Source organism: Meleagris gallopavo, chromosome Z (assembly GCF_000146605.3).
Source record: "Meleagris gallopavo isolate NT-WF06-2002-E0010 breed Aviagen turkey brand Nicholas breeding stock chromosome Z, Turkey_5.1, whole genome shotgun sequence".
In the NCBI taxonomy this organism is placed as follows: domain Eukaryota; kingdom Metazoa; phylum Chordata; class Aves; order Galliformes; family Phasianidae; genus Meleagris; species Meleagris gallopavo.
Genome location: NC_015041.2, coordinates 28,965,350 through 28,983,024, shown reverse-complemented (window position 1 = coordinate 28,983,024; position 17,675 = coordinate 28,965,350). Strand labels below are relative to the sequence as shown.

Below are 17,675 nucleotides of genomic sequence, written 5' to 3'. Positions count from 1 at the left end.
TGAAACGCGGTGCCTTTAGCCTTCTTCGTTTACACACTTTCATTTTTTATCTCTGTTAGTTAGCAAATTGCAGGTGTTCAGACCGAGGTTCTGCTAAAGTAGTGTATGCTACCTTTGGTCAGCGCCAGGATAAGACGCTTCTTCTGGTATTGATGATGTGAGGGTGCGGTGAGTGCGTGCTGGCAGCCCAAACCCTGGTGGTGCTCGGCAGCCCTTTCGTGGATGCGGGCAATGTTCACAGAAACATCTTGCAAGGCTGTGTCTGCAGCAGAGGATAGGTGGGAGTGTCGTGGCTACCTGCCTGGTAGCTGCATCATAACGAGGTTTGAACAGCCAGCTGGTGTATCCGTGTGGAATGCTGGCTGCGCGGGGTCTGGCTGTGGCAGAAATACACTACTGCGTGTATTCGCTGTTCGGATGCTGTTTTTGTGAAGCTAAAGACCTGCTATTTCTTGTCTGACGCAGCTCTTCACAAAAATGACTTAAATGTGTAGCTGAAAAATGTTTCAGTCATTTGCTTTAAGTCCTACTTTTTTTTTCTTGGTAAAGCATAGTTTTAGTTTTGTAGTAACTTCTTTAGACAGTAGCTCTTTAGTCAGAAGACTTCAGGAAAGTTTTAGATGCAAAACCACAGGTGAAGTCACAAGTTGGCAGAGCTTATTGATTGCTGCATCCTGGCTTTTGCTACCACACATGGAATGTATAGCAAGTAACGTATGTAGCAATGAAGTTGGTGAGGGATCTGGAGCACAGGCCTTGTGAGAAGTGGCTGAGGGAGCTGGAATTGTTCAGTCTGAAGAAGAGAAGGCTCAGGGGAGACCTCATTGCTCTCCACATCTGCCTGAAGGGAGGTTGTAGTGAGCAGGGGGTCAACCTCTTCTCCTGTATAACTAGCGATAGGACTAGAGGGAAGGGCCTCAAGTTGTGCCGGGGGAGATTCAGGCTGGATGTTAGGAAAAAGGTCTCCTCTGAAAGAGAGGTTAACTGCTGGAATGGACTGCTCAGGGAGGCAGTGGAGTCACTGACCCTGGAGATATTCAGGGAATGTTTAGGTGCTGTGTTGAGGGACATGGTTTATTGGGAACAATTGGTGATAGGTGGATGGTTGGACTGGATGATCTTGTCGATCTTTTCCAACCTTGGTGATTCTACGGTTATAAGTTTCTACTTCCTGTTCCTATTTGAAGTGCTTAGAAAACACTCTTTTTGAGAACTGGTGCTTTTCTTCCCCTAAATATATGCTTTATAGAATATAGACTTGCTCAGTTCGTATGAGTTCTATAAATTGTACTTCATAGTGAACCATATCAAGAAATATTAATCCATATAAACATTTGTTGGAACATTTGTGGAGAAAAGTTCTGGGGAGGTAAGATTTTGCAAGTTTCCATACTGAAGGAAAAAGATTTTTTTGCGTGTGTGTGTGTGAACCTTGCATTCAGGCAAGTCTGTTACCTCAGTTTTGGTTTGTGTGAAGATTTCTCTTTTTTTGGGAATGATGTTCTGCCTTCCTGTTTTAGGTTGTGGGCTCATTATTCTTCAGATATCAAATCAGAGTTCATACTGAAGGTTATTGTACTGAGCAAATACTGTGTTTATGACAGTGTTAACTGAACTGGGGAGAAGGAAGAGAGTTAAGAAAATGCTCTTTATGCATCCCCTAATAAATGTATTTTTTGGAAGTTAAAGAATAATTTTTGATTACATAGGAAGGAGTCAGCCATCTTTTGACAAACTTCTGACAATCTTTTCACACCCACAGGTGCCATTTCCTTTCAAATGCTTTGTGTTTGAGATATTTATTTAGAATAGGTAGTTACAAATTCTGTTAAGAGAGGGAAAAAATGCAAAGCCTTTGGCACACGGGTTTTATCCCAACTTATTTTGTTGGAAAAGTTCTAGGCATTGCACATATGAGTATTGATGTGTAGACATAAATAATTTGTTTCTTTTCATTGGTATTGTTGTAAATTGTCTCACAAATTTCTATTCTGAACGTACAGTAATTCTTCTTATAAAAAATGGAACATCCTAAAGAACTGACTAAATTATGTGGGATTGATCTTCCTATATTTTGGTGTAGGTTTTTTTGAAAGAGAGAATACAGACTTTTTTTTTTAAGAGTCTATTTTAAAAGTGAAGACTACAAATTCACTTTGCCTGTGAGTTAAATTCAAATCAAGTGTTTTCTACCTAGTCACTGGAATGTGCTTCTGCTTGTGTTTTAATATTTTCCCCCATATAAGATACATAGACCAAGGGAAGGAGAGAGACAAGCTAACTTTGCTAGAAGTCATCATATTAACTGTTTAATTAATAACTGTTTAATAATTAACTGTTATCTGTGCAGTATCACTGCCAGAGGAATAAAGAACAACAGAAGATTTACTGTTATAAAAGACATTGCCTGTTATACATACAGGGAGTACTGGGGTGTAGTACTGCAGTTTTCTATTGAACAGACCCATCTAAAATGTGTATTAAAATTTTGAAGTGTTCTGAAATTAGAATAAATAAATTTAGAACCAGTGTAACAGTTCAGATGTGAGAGGCTAAGGAGCTGTGTATCTGTGTAAATAGCTTGAAAGGAAGCTCTGTTCAGTGAGGTAAGATACTGGGTTGAAGATCGTTTGAGTATCACACTCTTTTCTATTTCAGAAATAATAGAAAAGAGAAAGTTCCAGAGCTGGATGATGAAAAATCTCCTGGTTTCTATGCTTGTCTTGAGAATGGATCCTTCTTTTGCATAGTTCCAAATTCGTGAAACTTGTCATCAGCAAAGGTAAGTTTTGTCATTGGTTTGATTTCATTTATTATGAAATTAAATAATGTAGCAGGTAGTCATCGAATAGTAAGAATTTGGGGTAAATTTCCATTGTAGGGCTACTGTTTTTTTCCAATGTGTTCCTCACTAGTTACTGCTCACACATTATACTTAGATTTAAGTATATCCACTTACTAGTGAATATTTCAGTTTTTGTAGATCTGTTTTGTTTCTTGAGCTGTTACTTCCTTTTCTGAAGATGCGAGTCCTGGAATATCTACTATTCTAGGATGACAGAAACCAAATGGGTTCCCCAGCATTTGGCAATTTTTCTAGGTCCTTAGAAACATGTTCTACGTGACTTCTTTTTTGTAAATCCATCCTAATTACTACCAATCAATTTGTTTCCTGTGTTTTGAAACAGTTTCCAGGAATGTAATCTCCACCTTTCTGGGGCTCAGAAGGAGCATAATACACCTGTAATTTCCTTGCTCTTAAAAAATAAAAATGTCACTTGCTTTTGTTAGTCTGCAGGACCGCGCCCATCAGCTCAACCTTTCAGTGATGAATGTGAATGTCCTCACAATGACATGGACTAGCTCCCTTCAGTGCCTGTCCAAAGGCTGCTCCAAAAGTAATGCCTCCTATTTTATTATGTTGGCCCATGATGTCAGAAGCAGACTTTGGTGGTATGGCAGTAGAGATAGTCAGGGTTTTATGATTTTTTGCTACCGGTATTCCACATCATAACATCCTGTAGTTCTGTGGATTTTCGGTAGTTCTGTGTGCGTGACTCTCAGAAGAGAAGAACAACTGCATATCCCAGGAGACTTTCACTGTTCCATTTCTGTTTTCCATTCAGAGGGAAAGATAAAACTGCTCACAAGTCACAAGTCTGCCCTTTCTTTTTCTGCTGATTACTGCGTTGTGTGCTCCCTAGCCATCTCACCTTCAACACTAGAGTAAGACTTTCAGTTTTGGACACCGTCTCTCATTTGATGTATTAGCTTCAATTCCAATTACATTATATTATATTGTGATATCTTGCATTCCGATATCGTATTTAGTAAATTAGTTTTCTCCCTTAGCTCATTTCCACTGTTTTGTTTTTAGGCCCATCTCCATACCTTTTCTCTGCCCCTCTCCTGGGGCGGGAATCCGTGGTCCTCCCTGCCCCATTAGTCATGGAACCAGGCCATACTGGCCCCAAGAAAACATTGGCAAGGCTGAACCTTCTCTACAGTACTCTATTACATGTTGTTGCTGTGTGACAGATGGCAGCTGAGGGGCAATCTGACAGGGTGGCATCTGACATGGAAGTGCATATGAAGCAAAAGTGTGGAACTGATTTCCTTCATGAGAAAAAAATGGCACTCACTAATATTCATTGATGCTTGCTGAATGTTTATGGAGACCAAACAGTGGATGTGAGCACAGTGTGGCAGTGAGTCACCTTGGCTGGTACAAATTTTTACAGGCGTGACATACAAGCTCTTGTTCATTGCTGGAAAAAATACCAAGCTAGTGGTAATGCCTATGTTGAATAAATGTCTTTTGTAGCTGAGAAGTTGTATTATTACAGTGCTGTTTGTATCTGTTGTAGTTTCATTGGATATAGATAGGTCTCTCCAAAAAGTAATGCCTCCTATGTTGCATCTCATCAGGTGCCATGAAATTTAGTATATTCAGTTTGTTTAAAGGTTTCTTTATCTGTTCCTCCTTTACTGAGAGTAAATCTCTGTGACTCTTTACTTTCTCATTGGTCTCAGGGGCCTGGAATTCCAGAAAGCAGGTCTTGCTCATGGAGATTGAGTTCAAGAAGGCAGTTTGACCTTTTCTGTGCCCTTTCACCAAGTATTCTGTTCCATTCAGCAGCAGGCCCATATTTACCCTAACCTTCCTAATGCTGCTTGTCTGCCGCTAGTGTTCCTCGTTGACTTCATTTCTCACTAGATTCAACACCAGATTCAGCTTCGTATGACTTTCCTAACCCCATCTCTGTCCATTCAAATGATATTTTTCTGTATTCTTCACGGGCCACCAGTTTATGCTACCCCCTCATAAATGCTTCATTTTTATGTCTTAGTTCTGTTAGGAACTCCTTGTACATGTGTGAAATTCTCCTGCCACTGTTGCCTAGGCTCCTGCTCATGGTGCTGGACCATTCTTGAACTTCGAGGTGGTCCTTGAACCTGACCTCTTCTCTACAAGATAGTCTTACAAGGAGTTCTCCCAAGCAGGTCCTGGTACAGGGCAAGGTCTGTTTTGGAGTCAGATTGTGATCTCACTGTTTGCCTCTTCCCTCTTTTAAGTAAGTCATCAGTATCACCAACTCATGGGTGTCACAACCTTCACATTCACACCTATTTCTTTGTTGGTAAGCAAGAGAGCTAGACAAATAGGCAGTTGGGTTCTGTGTCAGGAAGTTGTTGTCAGCACACTCCCGAAACCTGGAATATTTGAACCCTGCTGTTTGCACCCTTCCATCAAATACAAGGATGGTTAAATTTGCCCATGTGGTATGGAACCTGTCAATGTAAGAGCTCTCCCAGCTTTCTGGTTGAAACGTCATCTGCTTCATCAATCCTATGTCACATAATCTTTAGTAGACAGCCTCCACAGTGTTAGCCACACTGGTCTTCTTGCTGTGCCTGACATTAGCTCAGGATTTCTGGCTCAGGATTTGCCCCAAGGTAGAGTTGTACAGACTCCTGATGCCCTCTCATGTGAAGGGCAACTCTCCTCTGCTTCACAGTTGCAGTGTGTCCTTCCTCAAGTGCCTGTGTTTATCCATGGCAACACTGGTTCCATAACCTGTTCTAGCTTGTCTTTGTGATCTGAGTGAGAAAGTAATGCCACATTTCCATGCAGACCTCTAATTACTCTGATTTGTTTATACCTGTAGTGGTATACAAGCACTCCAGATGGACAACCAGTTATACTGCTTTCTCTGAAAAAGAGTGCAGTCTTCTCCCATTCAGCCCTGTTTTCTTAATTATAAGATCTCTATTATCCACATCACCCTGCATGCTTTGTTTGCCTGTTTTGTCCGCCACTTCCTCAGTCAGTGTTGTTATGTGGGTTATGCTTCCTGGTCTCCACTGGCTCTGTCTGTGATGCCAATGTGGAAGAGTATTTGGGTATAGTAATCTAACTCCCAGACTTTGGCCTCAGTAACAGCCGGTCCTTGATATCTGAGTCCTTGGCAAGCAGCACACCATATGAGATCACGAGTTGGGTCAGCAGATGCTGGTGCCTCGCTCCATGTAAGCAGAGAATTTCTCACACTTTGGCCCATCCTGCTTACAGTGCCACAGTACTCAGGCCCTGTCAACTTGGAGACTTCATTTTTTAGAGCTCCCTGCTCTCACTTGTTGTGAGGGCCCTGAAGAGCCATCCTGCAAATGCTCACAAGCTTCCAGCTTTTGCCATCTTGGTCATCTTCATTCCCAGGCTGATAAGTGCTTGTGTACCTTCTCTGTGCAGGTGGGTGTTAACTCTTGTGTAATGTCTTGAAGTAAGTCTTGTTAATCTCCTTTTTGGCATCCTTGATGTCACATTGTCTGCTTGCCTCCTCCCACAGCTCCTGTACTTGATAAGACAGATTCTCCATCAGCGCACACTTAGTCTTGCATAAAATGTTCTAAACCTGCTGATTGCCAAAGCTAACTCAAAGGCATATTAAGAACTAGCAGATTCAGGAGAACAATTCCACATAATTTATGTCTACATATACCCCTAGGTATATACTACGTGTACATCAAATTGTGCATGCAAAGTGAAATTAATAAAAGATCAGTAAATATAGGACTACATGTCCTATATGATTTTCATAAACCTAATGGTTTTAAGAAGGCAGTAAGCTATATTTAGTATACCATGCAGGTTTATAAAACAAATGTTAGCAAATTTGATGCATTCTTAAAGCGAAAATGAACACTAAAAAAATGAATGCTGTATTTGTAAAGGCACACCATTGTTCTATTGCAACAGCAATCAAAGGGTTGTGATAAATTGTAGAAACATCATCTTATTTGGCTTTGAGTTTATTCTTTCTCTAGATAACTAAAACAAGACATTAATGAAACCTGTGTATAGTGTTAAACAGAGAAGTTGTGAATGTCAGTGAGGATGAAGCTATCAAAATCCCTGAAAACAGAGGTAATGTCAGATCAATAAATAATATGAAATTTTGACAGAAGAAATAGAAATTGAAAGACATCCATCAGAAATGGGCAAGTAGCCCAGAGGTAAGTGAAGCTTATGCTGAAAGGAGAACCTCTTGGATAGAAGTGCAGCCAGGCTTTTAAATGTGTGTTACAGCGTTAAGATTCTTAACATGAAGGCGGGATGACAAAAAGTGTAATGGTAGCAATCCTTCTCTTGAAAGTCCTGATTAGTAATGCTTATAATTTGTAGTGTAGGAAAAGTGAAAAAGAAACAAACACCAATTAATCATGCTCTGAAGTTCGTATTCATGGATTTTCTTCAGACTAAAGTTAATTTTAAAAAAACCCATCATATTAAACTATGAGAATGGAAGCCTTGCTGTTTTAAGTGTGAGTAATAGTGAAAAAACTGTTGCATGATACTTCTAGACAATCTATATGAAAGCTGTTAAGATGGTGTGCTTTCTTTCTCAATTTCTTTGTTATAAAGAGAGGAGAACATGGAAGAGAATACTTAGGAAGTGAGAAACAACAGAACCCCAGGAGAGCCTGTGAGGATGTTATCATGCAAGGTTTAAAAAATGTTTAGATTCCTTAAGTCATAAACTGTCAGGTTTCTTTTCTCTGTTTGAATGTATGTGAAACCCTGCAGGTAGCACAATTCTAGTTTAATATACTCTTTTTTTCGTGGTTATTTTTGTTTTTATCTCTCTAGGATCATCTTTTCTCCTTGGATGGATTGATTATTACTGGTGTGTGTTCAATGGGACTTCGAATTCACTTTGTGGTTGACCCTCAGGGTTGGTGCTGCATGGGCCTGATAATCTTTGTTTGGCTGTACAATACAATCTTCATTCCAAAAGTCATCCTTTTTCCTCACTATGAAGAGGGGCATATTTCAGCTGTGGCAATTTTGTGTAAGTCTATTTAAATTAGTCCTTTTCTTTTACTAGTAACAGTAGTACATCTAACCACCAGTTATCAGGCCAGAATATAAAGAACAAGGTGAAAGTTAAGGCTGAGGGATAAAATAAAGGGTAAGAGTACTGGACATGTTCTGTGTTTTGTGCTCTAAGAATTGAGGCACTTGTTCCTTTCAGTGTGTTACAGTAAAACTTTGTGGAAAGTAGAGAAAAAGCATTTATACACCTTTCAAGTCTTGCAGCTAGGACCTTTTTACTGGATTAAATAGTGTAATTAGAAAACGTTGATGGGCATGTCAGAAGTTATGATGGTAGTACTGGTGGTTGAACAGTTCAGTTCTGCTGGCTCCAAGTGTCCCTTGATGAATGGGTTGGTTGAGTTGTGTTGATAGGATCAACTTGGGTTAAAGCTTGTATTATAACTACAACCATCTTTTTGGTGAAGATCAACCTTCATCTGAAGACTTTGAGCTGTAGAATGATTGGCATTTATTTGGTAAGGCAGTGGAAGTGCTTCTTGATACTAATTAATAAGGTCGAAGTGACAGATTGCTGCTACTATCAGAACAGTGTTCTCTGCTACGTTTTCCTCTCCCTTTTTGAGATCATTTAATTTCATAGAATGCATAGCATCAGATGTATATCTGCAATTCAGAAGGCAGAGTAATTCCTAATTTAGTACTGGATCCTGTACATTTTTGCTTATAGTGTAAAGAAAGCAGTTGTCACCTCAGAATAGTAGGCTGTTTACTACTACAGAGCAAAACTGAGAAAATGCTGTTTCAAATGCTGGATTATCCCTGTAGTGTAACTAACATATAGCTTCTTAAACATTAAGATGTTGTAGTGTGAGTAGCAGTCAGATCTTTTTAGATGGTGCTTTGTTTTTATGTTTTGTTTTGGTGTAAACAGTTCTGTCATGGTAAATGTCCTAGTGACTGTAATTTTGTCATTGCTTTCCAATTCTTGTGTTTATACAACACATTGGTCAAGCATTTCTCGAGTAGAGTATAATTTTCTTTGGGGTTTCAAAATAGAGTGATTTGAAACATCCAAGAATAGCACATAGCAAGTTAGTGAACTTGATGGATTTGTGAAGTTATGCTGGTGTTTTATTAAGACATTTGAGGATTTACAGCTGTCCCTACTCTTCTAGACCTCATAACTTTGTCAGCCCATGTGACCATGTGGCAGGGACTCATTGAATAGATGTGTAATTTGATGAAGCTTATAGATACCAGTACAGTGTTTTGTGATGATTTTTTTTTTCTTTAATTTCATTTGAAAACTAAAGAAGTTATCCTGTTTTTTAAATAAGGACTGTGGCTTTGCTTACTAGATCTTGGAAAATCAATTATCTTTGCTTTATATAATTAAAAACTGTCATAGTCTGTCTGCGCAAAGGTAATAAAATGAAGTTTTTTATAACCTGAGGAGTTTCATACACTTATGTGGTTAGTATTGTTTTAATATTTTATTTGTATAGTGTATGTCGAATATTAATACTTAATAAGTACAGTGGTTTGTTAAATATGTAAAATTCTGTTCATTATAATGAAAAAAGCTTATATTTTAAATTTCACTTACATACCTTTCTGAAATTTTAATATATTTGAAGTAAATGAAAGTGTGACGTGTTCTTTTTCCTGCTTTTTACCTGAAAAAGAATAACAAATGCTTATTTTTTCAGGTTATTACCTCTGCTCATTATTTTGTATAGCTTCTTTAGTAAGAGCCTCAGTTGCTGATCCAGGAAGGCTACCTGAAAACCCAAAGATTCCAATTACAGGTACGTTAAGTTGTTTCTATATAGCTGAATAAAAATTACTTCAGCGTCATCAGAATAGTTGGGAATTAACGTGCTGTTGTGAGATTTAATTGAAAACACTGTTTAAGCATATATTGTTACTGAAATGAAAAGCTTTGTAATTCACTATTTCTGACATTTAAATTTCTTGTACTTTGTGTAGACTTTAGGCTTCTTTTTTTAAAGATTCACTTTCTGTCAGAAGTATGGTTATGCAGGAACTTACGCTAGGACATATTTAGATGTCCAGAATTTTGCATTCTGTGCTTTTAAACGCATTGCATGCGCTTCAAATGATAACATTTTTTAGAGATGCATAGTCATTTTAACTCTACTGCTTTTTTTTCTAGATAAATTTATAAGGTGCTGAAACTGATGGTAGAAGCTGTTGTTGCACGGGATTTTACCTGTGTTTTTTTATGCATTTTATTGTAATAAATTCTGTTTGTATGGACTGTTAACCAAATAAACAGATGGGTTGTACTGCATTGCAGTAGAGTAGCAACTTAACATTTGAGAATTCCCTCTGTACTTGTGAATTTATTCCACAATTGCTAAATGGTATCTAATGTACTAGAAATTGAAGGGCATTTGAAACTTTAATAATTCTCCGGGGAGAAAGCCAATATTTTAATGACACATTTGGTGCTTTTAAGGTACTTGTCTAGTCCATAAAGCTTTTACATAGCAATTGATAATTGAGTATTCAAGCACATGTTTTGCTACATGAAAGGAAGATACTTTTTCAATTTAGAAAGCATAACAAATCCAGTGAGGAGTGAAAACTTCAATCTCGTCTTGCAGTGACTTTGCTTTCCCTTCCTGATGGTAGTGAGAATCTGTTCTATCGTCAGGAACTGATGTTTACACAAAAACTATATAGGAGACAATAGGAAAGAATATGGTTGGGATTCAGATGTGAAACACTGATTGTGGAACGGTCTCTTACCGGAGTTCCTTCTTTTCCCATTATCTAAGCATCTGAGTCAGTAAAAAGAAAGGTTGCACAGATGTGATTATTCAGTCAGATTTTTTTCTACAGGTAAAGCAACATAGAGTCTGCAGTCTGAGATAGAGAACGAAGCCATTTAATACAGCTACAGACATTTACATTTGTGATTCAATGTATTTGTTCTTTTTCCAGTTAAATACCAGTACCAGCAGGAGCAACTACTTTATGCATAAGCATTTCTTTCTCTTTTAGAGTATATGTTTGTGTAGATCTCCAGCCTTTTATCTTCATACTGCATTCATGTCACGTAGAAATGATACTCTGTAGATGTTTCTGAAAATGGAACACTTAGGCTTGATTGCAGTAATGATGTTATGATTTGAGGTGCATCAAATCATATTTAACGTGCATCAAGTTTTTGGTCTTTCTAAAGTAATAATTCGGTTCCCTGATATTCTATAGTTTGATGGGAAGATATATTTTGAATGGTATAAATTATATTCAAAAATGTAGTCGAGGTGTTTGCTATTTGCTACTTGATTGGGGGGTGACACCTTTGTGACACTGGATTTATGGGAACAGATTGTAAAACAGTTTCCATATGGCGTTATTACTAGTTTAATGATCTTAGATATTGTGCTTCTGTACTTCCAGTATCCAAATGTTATTTGTCAGCAAGAGAGACAAGATAAGGGCTGCCAGCGGGTGGCTTAAAAAATGTTAAATTAATCTTTGTTTTCTTTATGTAGTGAGAATGTTTTATCATGCCGAATTTCTGAATGATCTGTAAAAACTAGGCTTATTTTTTCCCTGGGATTTAAGGAACTTATGTGCATCAAAAAGTTGCTATTTATAATATTTAAGATTCTTAATCTTGCAGCCACTGTCTTTAAAGACAGAAAATATAGCATTTTTTTGAATTGAATTATTACAGTGTTGGTGCCATTTGTTTCCCAGGTATAGATGAACTTTCTGAGTGCACCATTAAATTTCATATTTTCAAAGGCTTCCTCTGATTTCTGTAATAGGATTTGGGAAAATAATAGGTAAGCTGACCAATAGTTGCTCCTGTCAATTTCAGCTAGTTGGTATTTCTGGAGATCAGTTTAACGCATCTCATGTTGGGCATAGAATACTAGTGTGTATTTTTAAATAAAAGCCTATCTTATATTTGTTTTAGCATTTCATCTTGAGATTCATCTCTTCATCTCTTAAGATGCTTTGAGGTGGAAGATGCTTCAGAAGTGTTCATAGTGTGTTTTATTTTAGTTAGCTGTATTCAACCAGTATGAGTCCTCAAGGTTTTGGAATGGCAGAGTTTATGATATTTCTGTTTAACAAGCTGCTTATTGTACTCATCTCATAGAAAATTTTTTTTCCTCCTCATATCGCTAAGATATGTGTTTATCATGAGCATGCTGTACTCAGTTCAAATCTTTCTAAAGCTGTCTTTACAATTTCCCCTAGAAAGAGAATTTTGGGAATTATGTACCAAATGCAATATGATGAGACCAAAGCGTTCACACCACTGTAGTCGTTGTGGACATTGCGTGAGGAGGATGGATCACCATTGTCCATGGTAAGACCAGGACAAAAGAAGATTCTAATGATCTTCTATTGTTTTAGTTCATCTTTTCAAAATCGTGGTTAGATTATTGTGTATTTATGCCCCTTCTTTCCCAGTAGTGCTGAATCATTCAGGCACTTAGTTCAGGGTAAGAACAGCTTAGGGATTCCTTTTTGTGTACGAGTAAAACTAAGAAAAATTAATGTTATAATGTAACATTTAATCATTGACAAATTGTTATATATCATACAATTTTCTAAAGTTTGTGTATTTTATTTTAAAAGTTGCAAGTTTTACTCCTTGACACTGATGCTGGTGTAATTAATTTGCATGTTGCATGTTTATTTGTTGCAGTTTAGTTTCTTGTGCTGGAAAAATATTTTTTGTAAGAAATTAAACTTAATATTTCTTGGAATAGAAATCAAAAATTACAATTTCAACACACAAGTGAATGTTTTTTTTAGTACTGAAAATATTTCACGGTTTTTATACAGTTTTTTATTTTTAGTTTACCTAATGTCTGTGCCGGTTAGAAAACATTACTGCCGTATAACAAATCCCATTTGTCATGGTCTCTCTTATTTTGTCGTGAAATTACTTCTTTTAGTATTTCTTGACTAGTCATGGTCAGCCTGGCTAAGATTCTTGGTTTAAAGTAAGTCAGCCTGATTGTTGCTTAAAATGAAAATAAGCTTTGCCATCAGTGGTTCTGTGGTATAATTTCCATCAAAGAAACAGATGAAATGAAAAAGATAGAATAGAGGTCAGGATCATCCTGTATTGATGTAGCCATTTTCAAACTAGCCTTTTATCTGTTTACAGCTCAGAAAATAGTGCCAGTGTAATGCATTTGACGTTATGGCTTAGTGTGGTGCTGTTGTCTGTGCCAGTGCTTGTGCTAGAGCTACTGTGCTTGTATGAAGTTATACCCCTAACCAAATTTTATTTATCAGTAATAACTTCTGTGAAGCAGATGAAGCAGACTAGACCTAGATTTCAAAGGCTTGAATGTCTGAGTTAACATTTCTAGAGTGCTTGAGATTCCTTTACTTCGGAAGAACTGCAGAAGGACTTTCTGAATAGGGATAACTATTCTTCTTCTCCTGTGTCTTACATTTTTTTCTTAGTCATGTTTATTTGTCATTGGGGTACCCTGTGTTCAGATTTAATACAAATTTTTAATTTGCATTTCTAGCTTTTGGACTACGTTGCTCAATACAGGTGAAATGTTATTAGTGGAGAACACATACTAATGTGAAATTTTGCAGATACTTTAATCTTGTTACTAGAATATTACTTGAAAATGTGAGCGTATCATTGCTGTTTGAAGATGAAGAGAAGTAAGTCTTGCAATCTAAGCAGTAATTTCAGTAAGGCAGCTTAGACTTTAAGTGACCAAGTAGCCATGCTCTTTACAGTAACTGCCATCTCTAACATGGAGGCCATTGCTTTAAGGATGGAATTAGCACTTGTAGTCCTTACATTTGACTCATAAATCATCTTAACTTTTCTTAAATATAATTGGTAGTTCTGTAGCCTGACTATTTCATAAATAATGTTGACAAGCCTTTATATTTCTATCTTTGTATACTTTTGTTTCTCTGCAGGATTAATAATTGTGTTGGTGAAGACAATCATTGGCTGTTTTTACAGCTGTGTTTCTACACTCAAATTCTTAGTTCCTATACGCTGCTACTTGATTTCTGCCATTACTACTACTTTTTGCCTCTGAAAAAAGATAACTGGGTAAGAATTTCTTTTCTCCCCAAACTGAATTAGTGGATAGTAGTGTAATATTTTGATTACTAGACATTCCTTCTGGTGCTCTTGTTAAGAGTGAAAAAAGTACATGCAGATGTATGTTGTGAAGTAAGCAAATTCATTATGGTAAGTAACAATATATTCTAAAATGGTTTATGATTTTGAAGTGTTAAAAACCTAACAAATCTGGGGAAGAACACAAAACAGCTAGATTCCTTTAGAAGTGATCAGTGAATGCTTGTATAAAAGCAATGTAGCTACTTCAGATATATTCCTTTTCCGTTTTTTTTTTGTCTTTCTATAAGTAAATTTGTACAGTAGTTTTTTTTTTTTACTAAATACCTACTTGAAAATTGTAGTATTGCTGGAAGATTGAGAATTTATGATCGTTCTGAAAGGTTAAAAGCATACATTGGTTTGGAAGCAATATTTTGTCCTCTTTGGAAAATGTCATGTGGGCTAAAGGAAAATTAAATTTGATTTGTTTTACGTGGATGGTGTGCTATTATGATATTTCAAAGTCTTGTCTTTGGCAGAATGCCTTTGGACACACAGAGGAAATTAAATTATACATTGAAATAGAGTGAAAAGATGTTCTACATTTATGGAACTGAAGTTGTAAGCTCTTTGTATCTAGTGCTTATTTGTTTACTACCTGTAGCATTCAGAATATTCAAGAGGTCGGCCTGAAATTTGCTGAATGCTTGAAAGTGTTAGAATAGCAAAGCTGATACTCTTTACTTTGGGGAAAAAAAAAAAAAGTTGAGATCTTTCTCATAAAGATTCATAAAAACCTCTTCCTAAAATCCGAAATAAACTTTGTCTCAAACTATGCAAGCACAAGCTCACAAAATAGGAAAACCTAGAAAACAATATACATATAAAGAGACAGAAACCATTCCAGAAATTTGTAGCACACATTACATTTTATTGAGGTTTTCTTGTAAATGCTGCAGATTTTTTTTTTAATTCAGTTTTGATGTGACATCCCGTTGCCCTCTCTGCTGATGGTATCACATTTGTATTTGAAAAGTGCTGTAGGCTTGCTCTACTATGTGAGTAAGGCAGGTCTCATTTTCTGTTTTGTTGAACATCTTAAGTTTCTTACCTTATTTTGTATCCTCAATGACGTAAAATAAGAGAACTAAACTTTCTGAAAAATACTGTTTCTGGAAGGGAATAATGGGACATCACCTCCTGAGTTCCTTATTTACTCTCTTGTCATTCTGCAAGGAAGGCAGTGCTCCCAGAAGAGCATACATGAACATGATGTGTCAAAGGAGATATAAAAGATGTAAAAAGAATGTACTCTTGTGATCATCTAGAATTCGTAGAAATGTTAATATGAAGTTCATAGATACCAGCTTCATATTATATGGAATTTACCAGAATTGAGGATTTTTGTATCTCACTAAAAAAGGAAATATTTTATTTTTTTAATCTTCATGAATATTTCCTTTTAAATGATTCAGAGGTCTCTAGTAACATGGGAATTGGAAGAATTTGCTGGCTGCATGGATCATCTTTACATAGATAGTACCCTTTCATCTGAGTTAGACCACAGGTGTAAGGATGGCAGCCTAAGTCCTCACAGCTGCTTGCTCACTTAGCTCCAGTGATCTAGAGAAGAGAATTGTAAGGGTAAGAATGTGAAAACTCACTGACTGAGAGAAAGACTGTTTAATAGGCAAAGCAAGAGCTGTCTGTGCAAGCAAAGCACAAGAAGGTATTCTTTCATCTAACTGACAAATAGATATTCAGACAGATATTTAGCCATTTCTGGGAAAGCAGGACTCCAACACTTACTGAGGTCACTTTGGAAGACAAACACCATCACTCCAAGCATCCCTCCCTCTTTCTTGTTTTCTCTAGCTTTTATTATTGGGCATCATGTCATATGATACATGGTAACCGCTTGATCAGCTGAGGTCAGCTGTCCTGGCTGTGGCCTATATCATCTTCTCATGAGCTCCTACACTAATTTTGCAGTGGGCATCATGAGGAATGCAAAAGGCCTTGACTCTGTAAGCACTGCTCAGCAACAGATAGAAAATATCAGTGTTATCAATACTGTTTTGGCTGCAAATTCAAAACATTGCACTGTATGAGCAGCAATGAAGAAAACCAAGCCTGCCATACCCCAAACCAGTATGCTTGTCTGTCTTAAAACAAAGAATACTCATATTTCTCTCTTTCTTTCTAGTCTGTTCTCTGTAAATGGACTTTTTATGTCTACCTTGCTATAAAAGCGTTGCATGATTTGAGGGAACCATTTCAATTTTTTTTAGCTACAGTTAAGATAATAAGAATACAAAATTCCAGTATTTCTTTATTAGTGATAAAAAGTCTGTCATCTGTGTAAAATTCTAGGTAGACGTGTTATATCTTGGATTTTGGAATCTTAATATTTTTGAGAGGTGATTAAATGTAAATGCTTTTGCTTTTAGTTTCAATAGCTTTGTAAACTACTTTGTAATTAGTAAAATAAGTTAACCTATCACATCTCAGGACAAGATGAATCATAAACTGCCTCCTGTCTTCCCATGTGCAGAATTTTCTGGTTCCAAGTGCAGACAGCTTGTAATGACTTAGACGTGAATACTGGAATGGGCATTGCAATGTTACTGGAAAGACTGTTTTTTTCCTTTGTATGGCATATGCAGTGCTTCTCTAATAGTAAAAAAATTCCCTTTTTATTCAGAGAGTACTCTGAATGTTATAACTTCTAAGCAATTTCACTGTCTTTAAATCATGAGCCCAAGTTCTGTCAGTTTGCAGTATTTTTTAAAAGTAGGATGGAAGGGAACCAAATTCCTTACTTGGAGGTGGTGTATGCAAGAGAGGAAACAGAAAATCATATTTGCTTCAGTCCATTTACAGCCTATGTATGCTGATAATAGTAAATGGTTTTGGAAATGAATGCATTTTGAAGTTTGTTCTTGATAGCTTAAAATTGGGCAGATTTCAAGTCTTTTTAGAGACAAGAATAGTTTTAATATAATATCTCTATATCTATGTGTCTATATATTATATATTATATATTATATATTATATATTATATATTATATATTATATATTATATATTATATATTGCTTTTGAAAAATGTGATCTGTGTTATTGTATATCACATACAAACATAGTGGAAAAATTTGGTGGACAAAGCAGGTCTGATGTTTTCAGATCTTTGTTAAGACTGGTATTACCCTTAATATTATTCAGCTTTCTTAATTTTTCAAATGGAAGTTTGGGGGCAAACCCCGAAATTCAGACAACGAAGAATAATTTGTTGGGGAGTCTAGTCAGTATTTCTGCCTGGAATATGACACCAGAGCCCCACTAGACTCATTATTTCAAGTGTAGCTAAGATTGTTTTGTCATAAAATTTTAAGCCACAGAATTGTTTGTCAGAATCATCTTTTTTTTTTTATATCAGATGAACAGTGTGAAAATTTGGTTATAAGTAGGCTTTTAGTCAGTCATCTTGCAAAGTTCTTTCAGTCTTCAGATACTAATTAAGCTTGAAGTACTACAGTGTTTTAGAGACTGCAGTATATTCCACCTTTCATGGAAGTGCTATTTGTTGTAGAAGTTGTGGCTTTGTCCAAGAGCTTGTATTTTTCTAAGCTGATGGGCTAGTGTTTAGCACAGATTCAAAAACCTGGATGTTTTTTTCTACACAGCCATCTGGAATTAGCCTACTTCCTGCTCATTAGAAACACTTGTGATTTTTT

General features: G+C 36.6%; 2 protein-coding genes across 2 annotated transcripts in view; both read left to right on the top strand.

The window, feature by feature from the left end:
* The window catches only part of LOC104915027 (FRAS1-related extracellular matrix protein 1-like), a 197,618-nt gene that overhangs the window by 107,318 nt on the left and 72,625 nt on the right, over positions 1-17,675 (top strand). The window lies entirely within an intron of this gene.
* On the top strand, positions 2,640-13,976 carry LOC100538502 (palmitoyltransferase ZDHHC21). Its single transcript, XM_019610475.2, has 5 exons — positions 2,640-2,782; positions 7,649-7,850; positions 9,547-9,645; positions 12,083-12,194; positions 13,790-13,976. The coding sequence occupies exons 2-5, from the start codon at positions 7,697-7,699 to the stop codon at positions 13,959-13,961; spliced, it is 537 nt and encodes a 178-aa protein (XP_019466020.1). The 5' UTR covers positions 2,640-2,782; positions 7,649-7,696; the 3' UTR covers positions 13,962-13,976.

Excerpts from the sequence above, each read along its gene's own strand:
- LOC100538502 (XM_019610475.2), top strand. The coding sequence starts at position 7,697 with ATGGGACTTCGAATTCACTTTGTGGTTGACCCTCAGGGTTGGTGCTGC. Across the intron at positions 7,851-9,546 it reads TTCAGCTGTGGCAATTTTGT|GTTATTACCTCTGCTCATTA; the intron begins GTAAGTCTATTT and ends TTATTTTTTCAG. Across the intron at positions 12,195-13,789 it reads ATGGATCACCATTGTCCATG|GATTAATAATTGTGTTGGTG; the intron begins GTAAGACCAGGA and ends GTTTCTCTGCAG.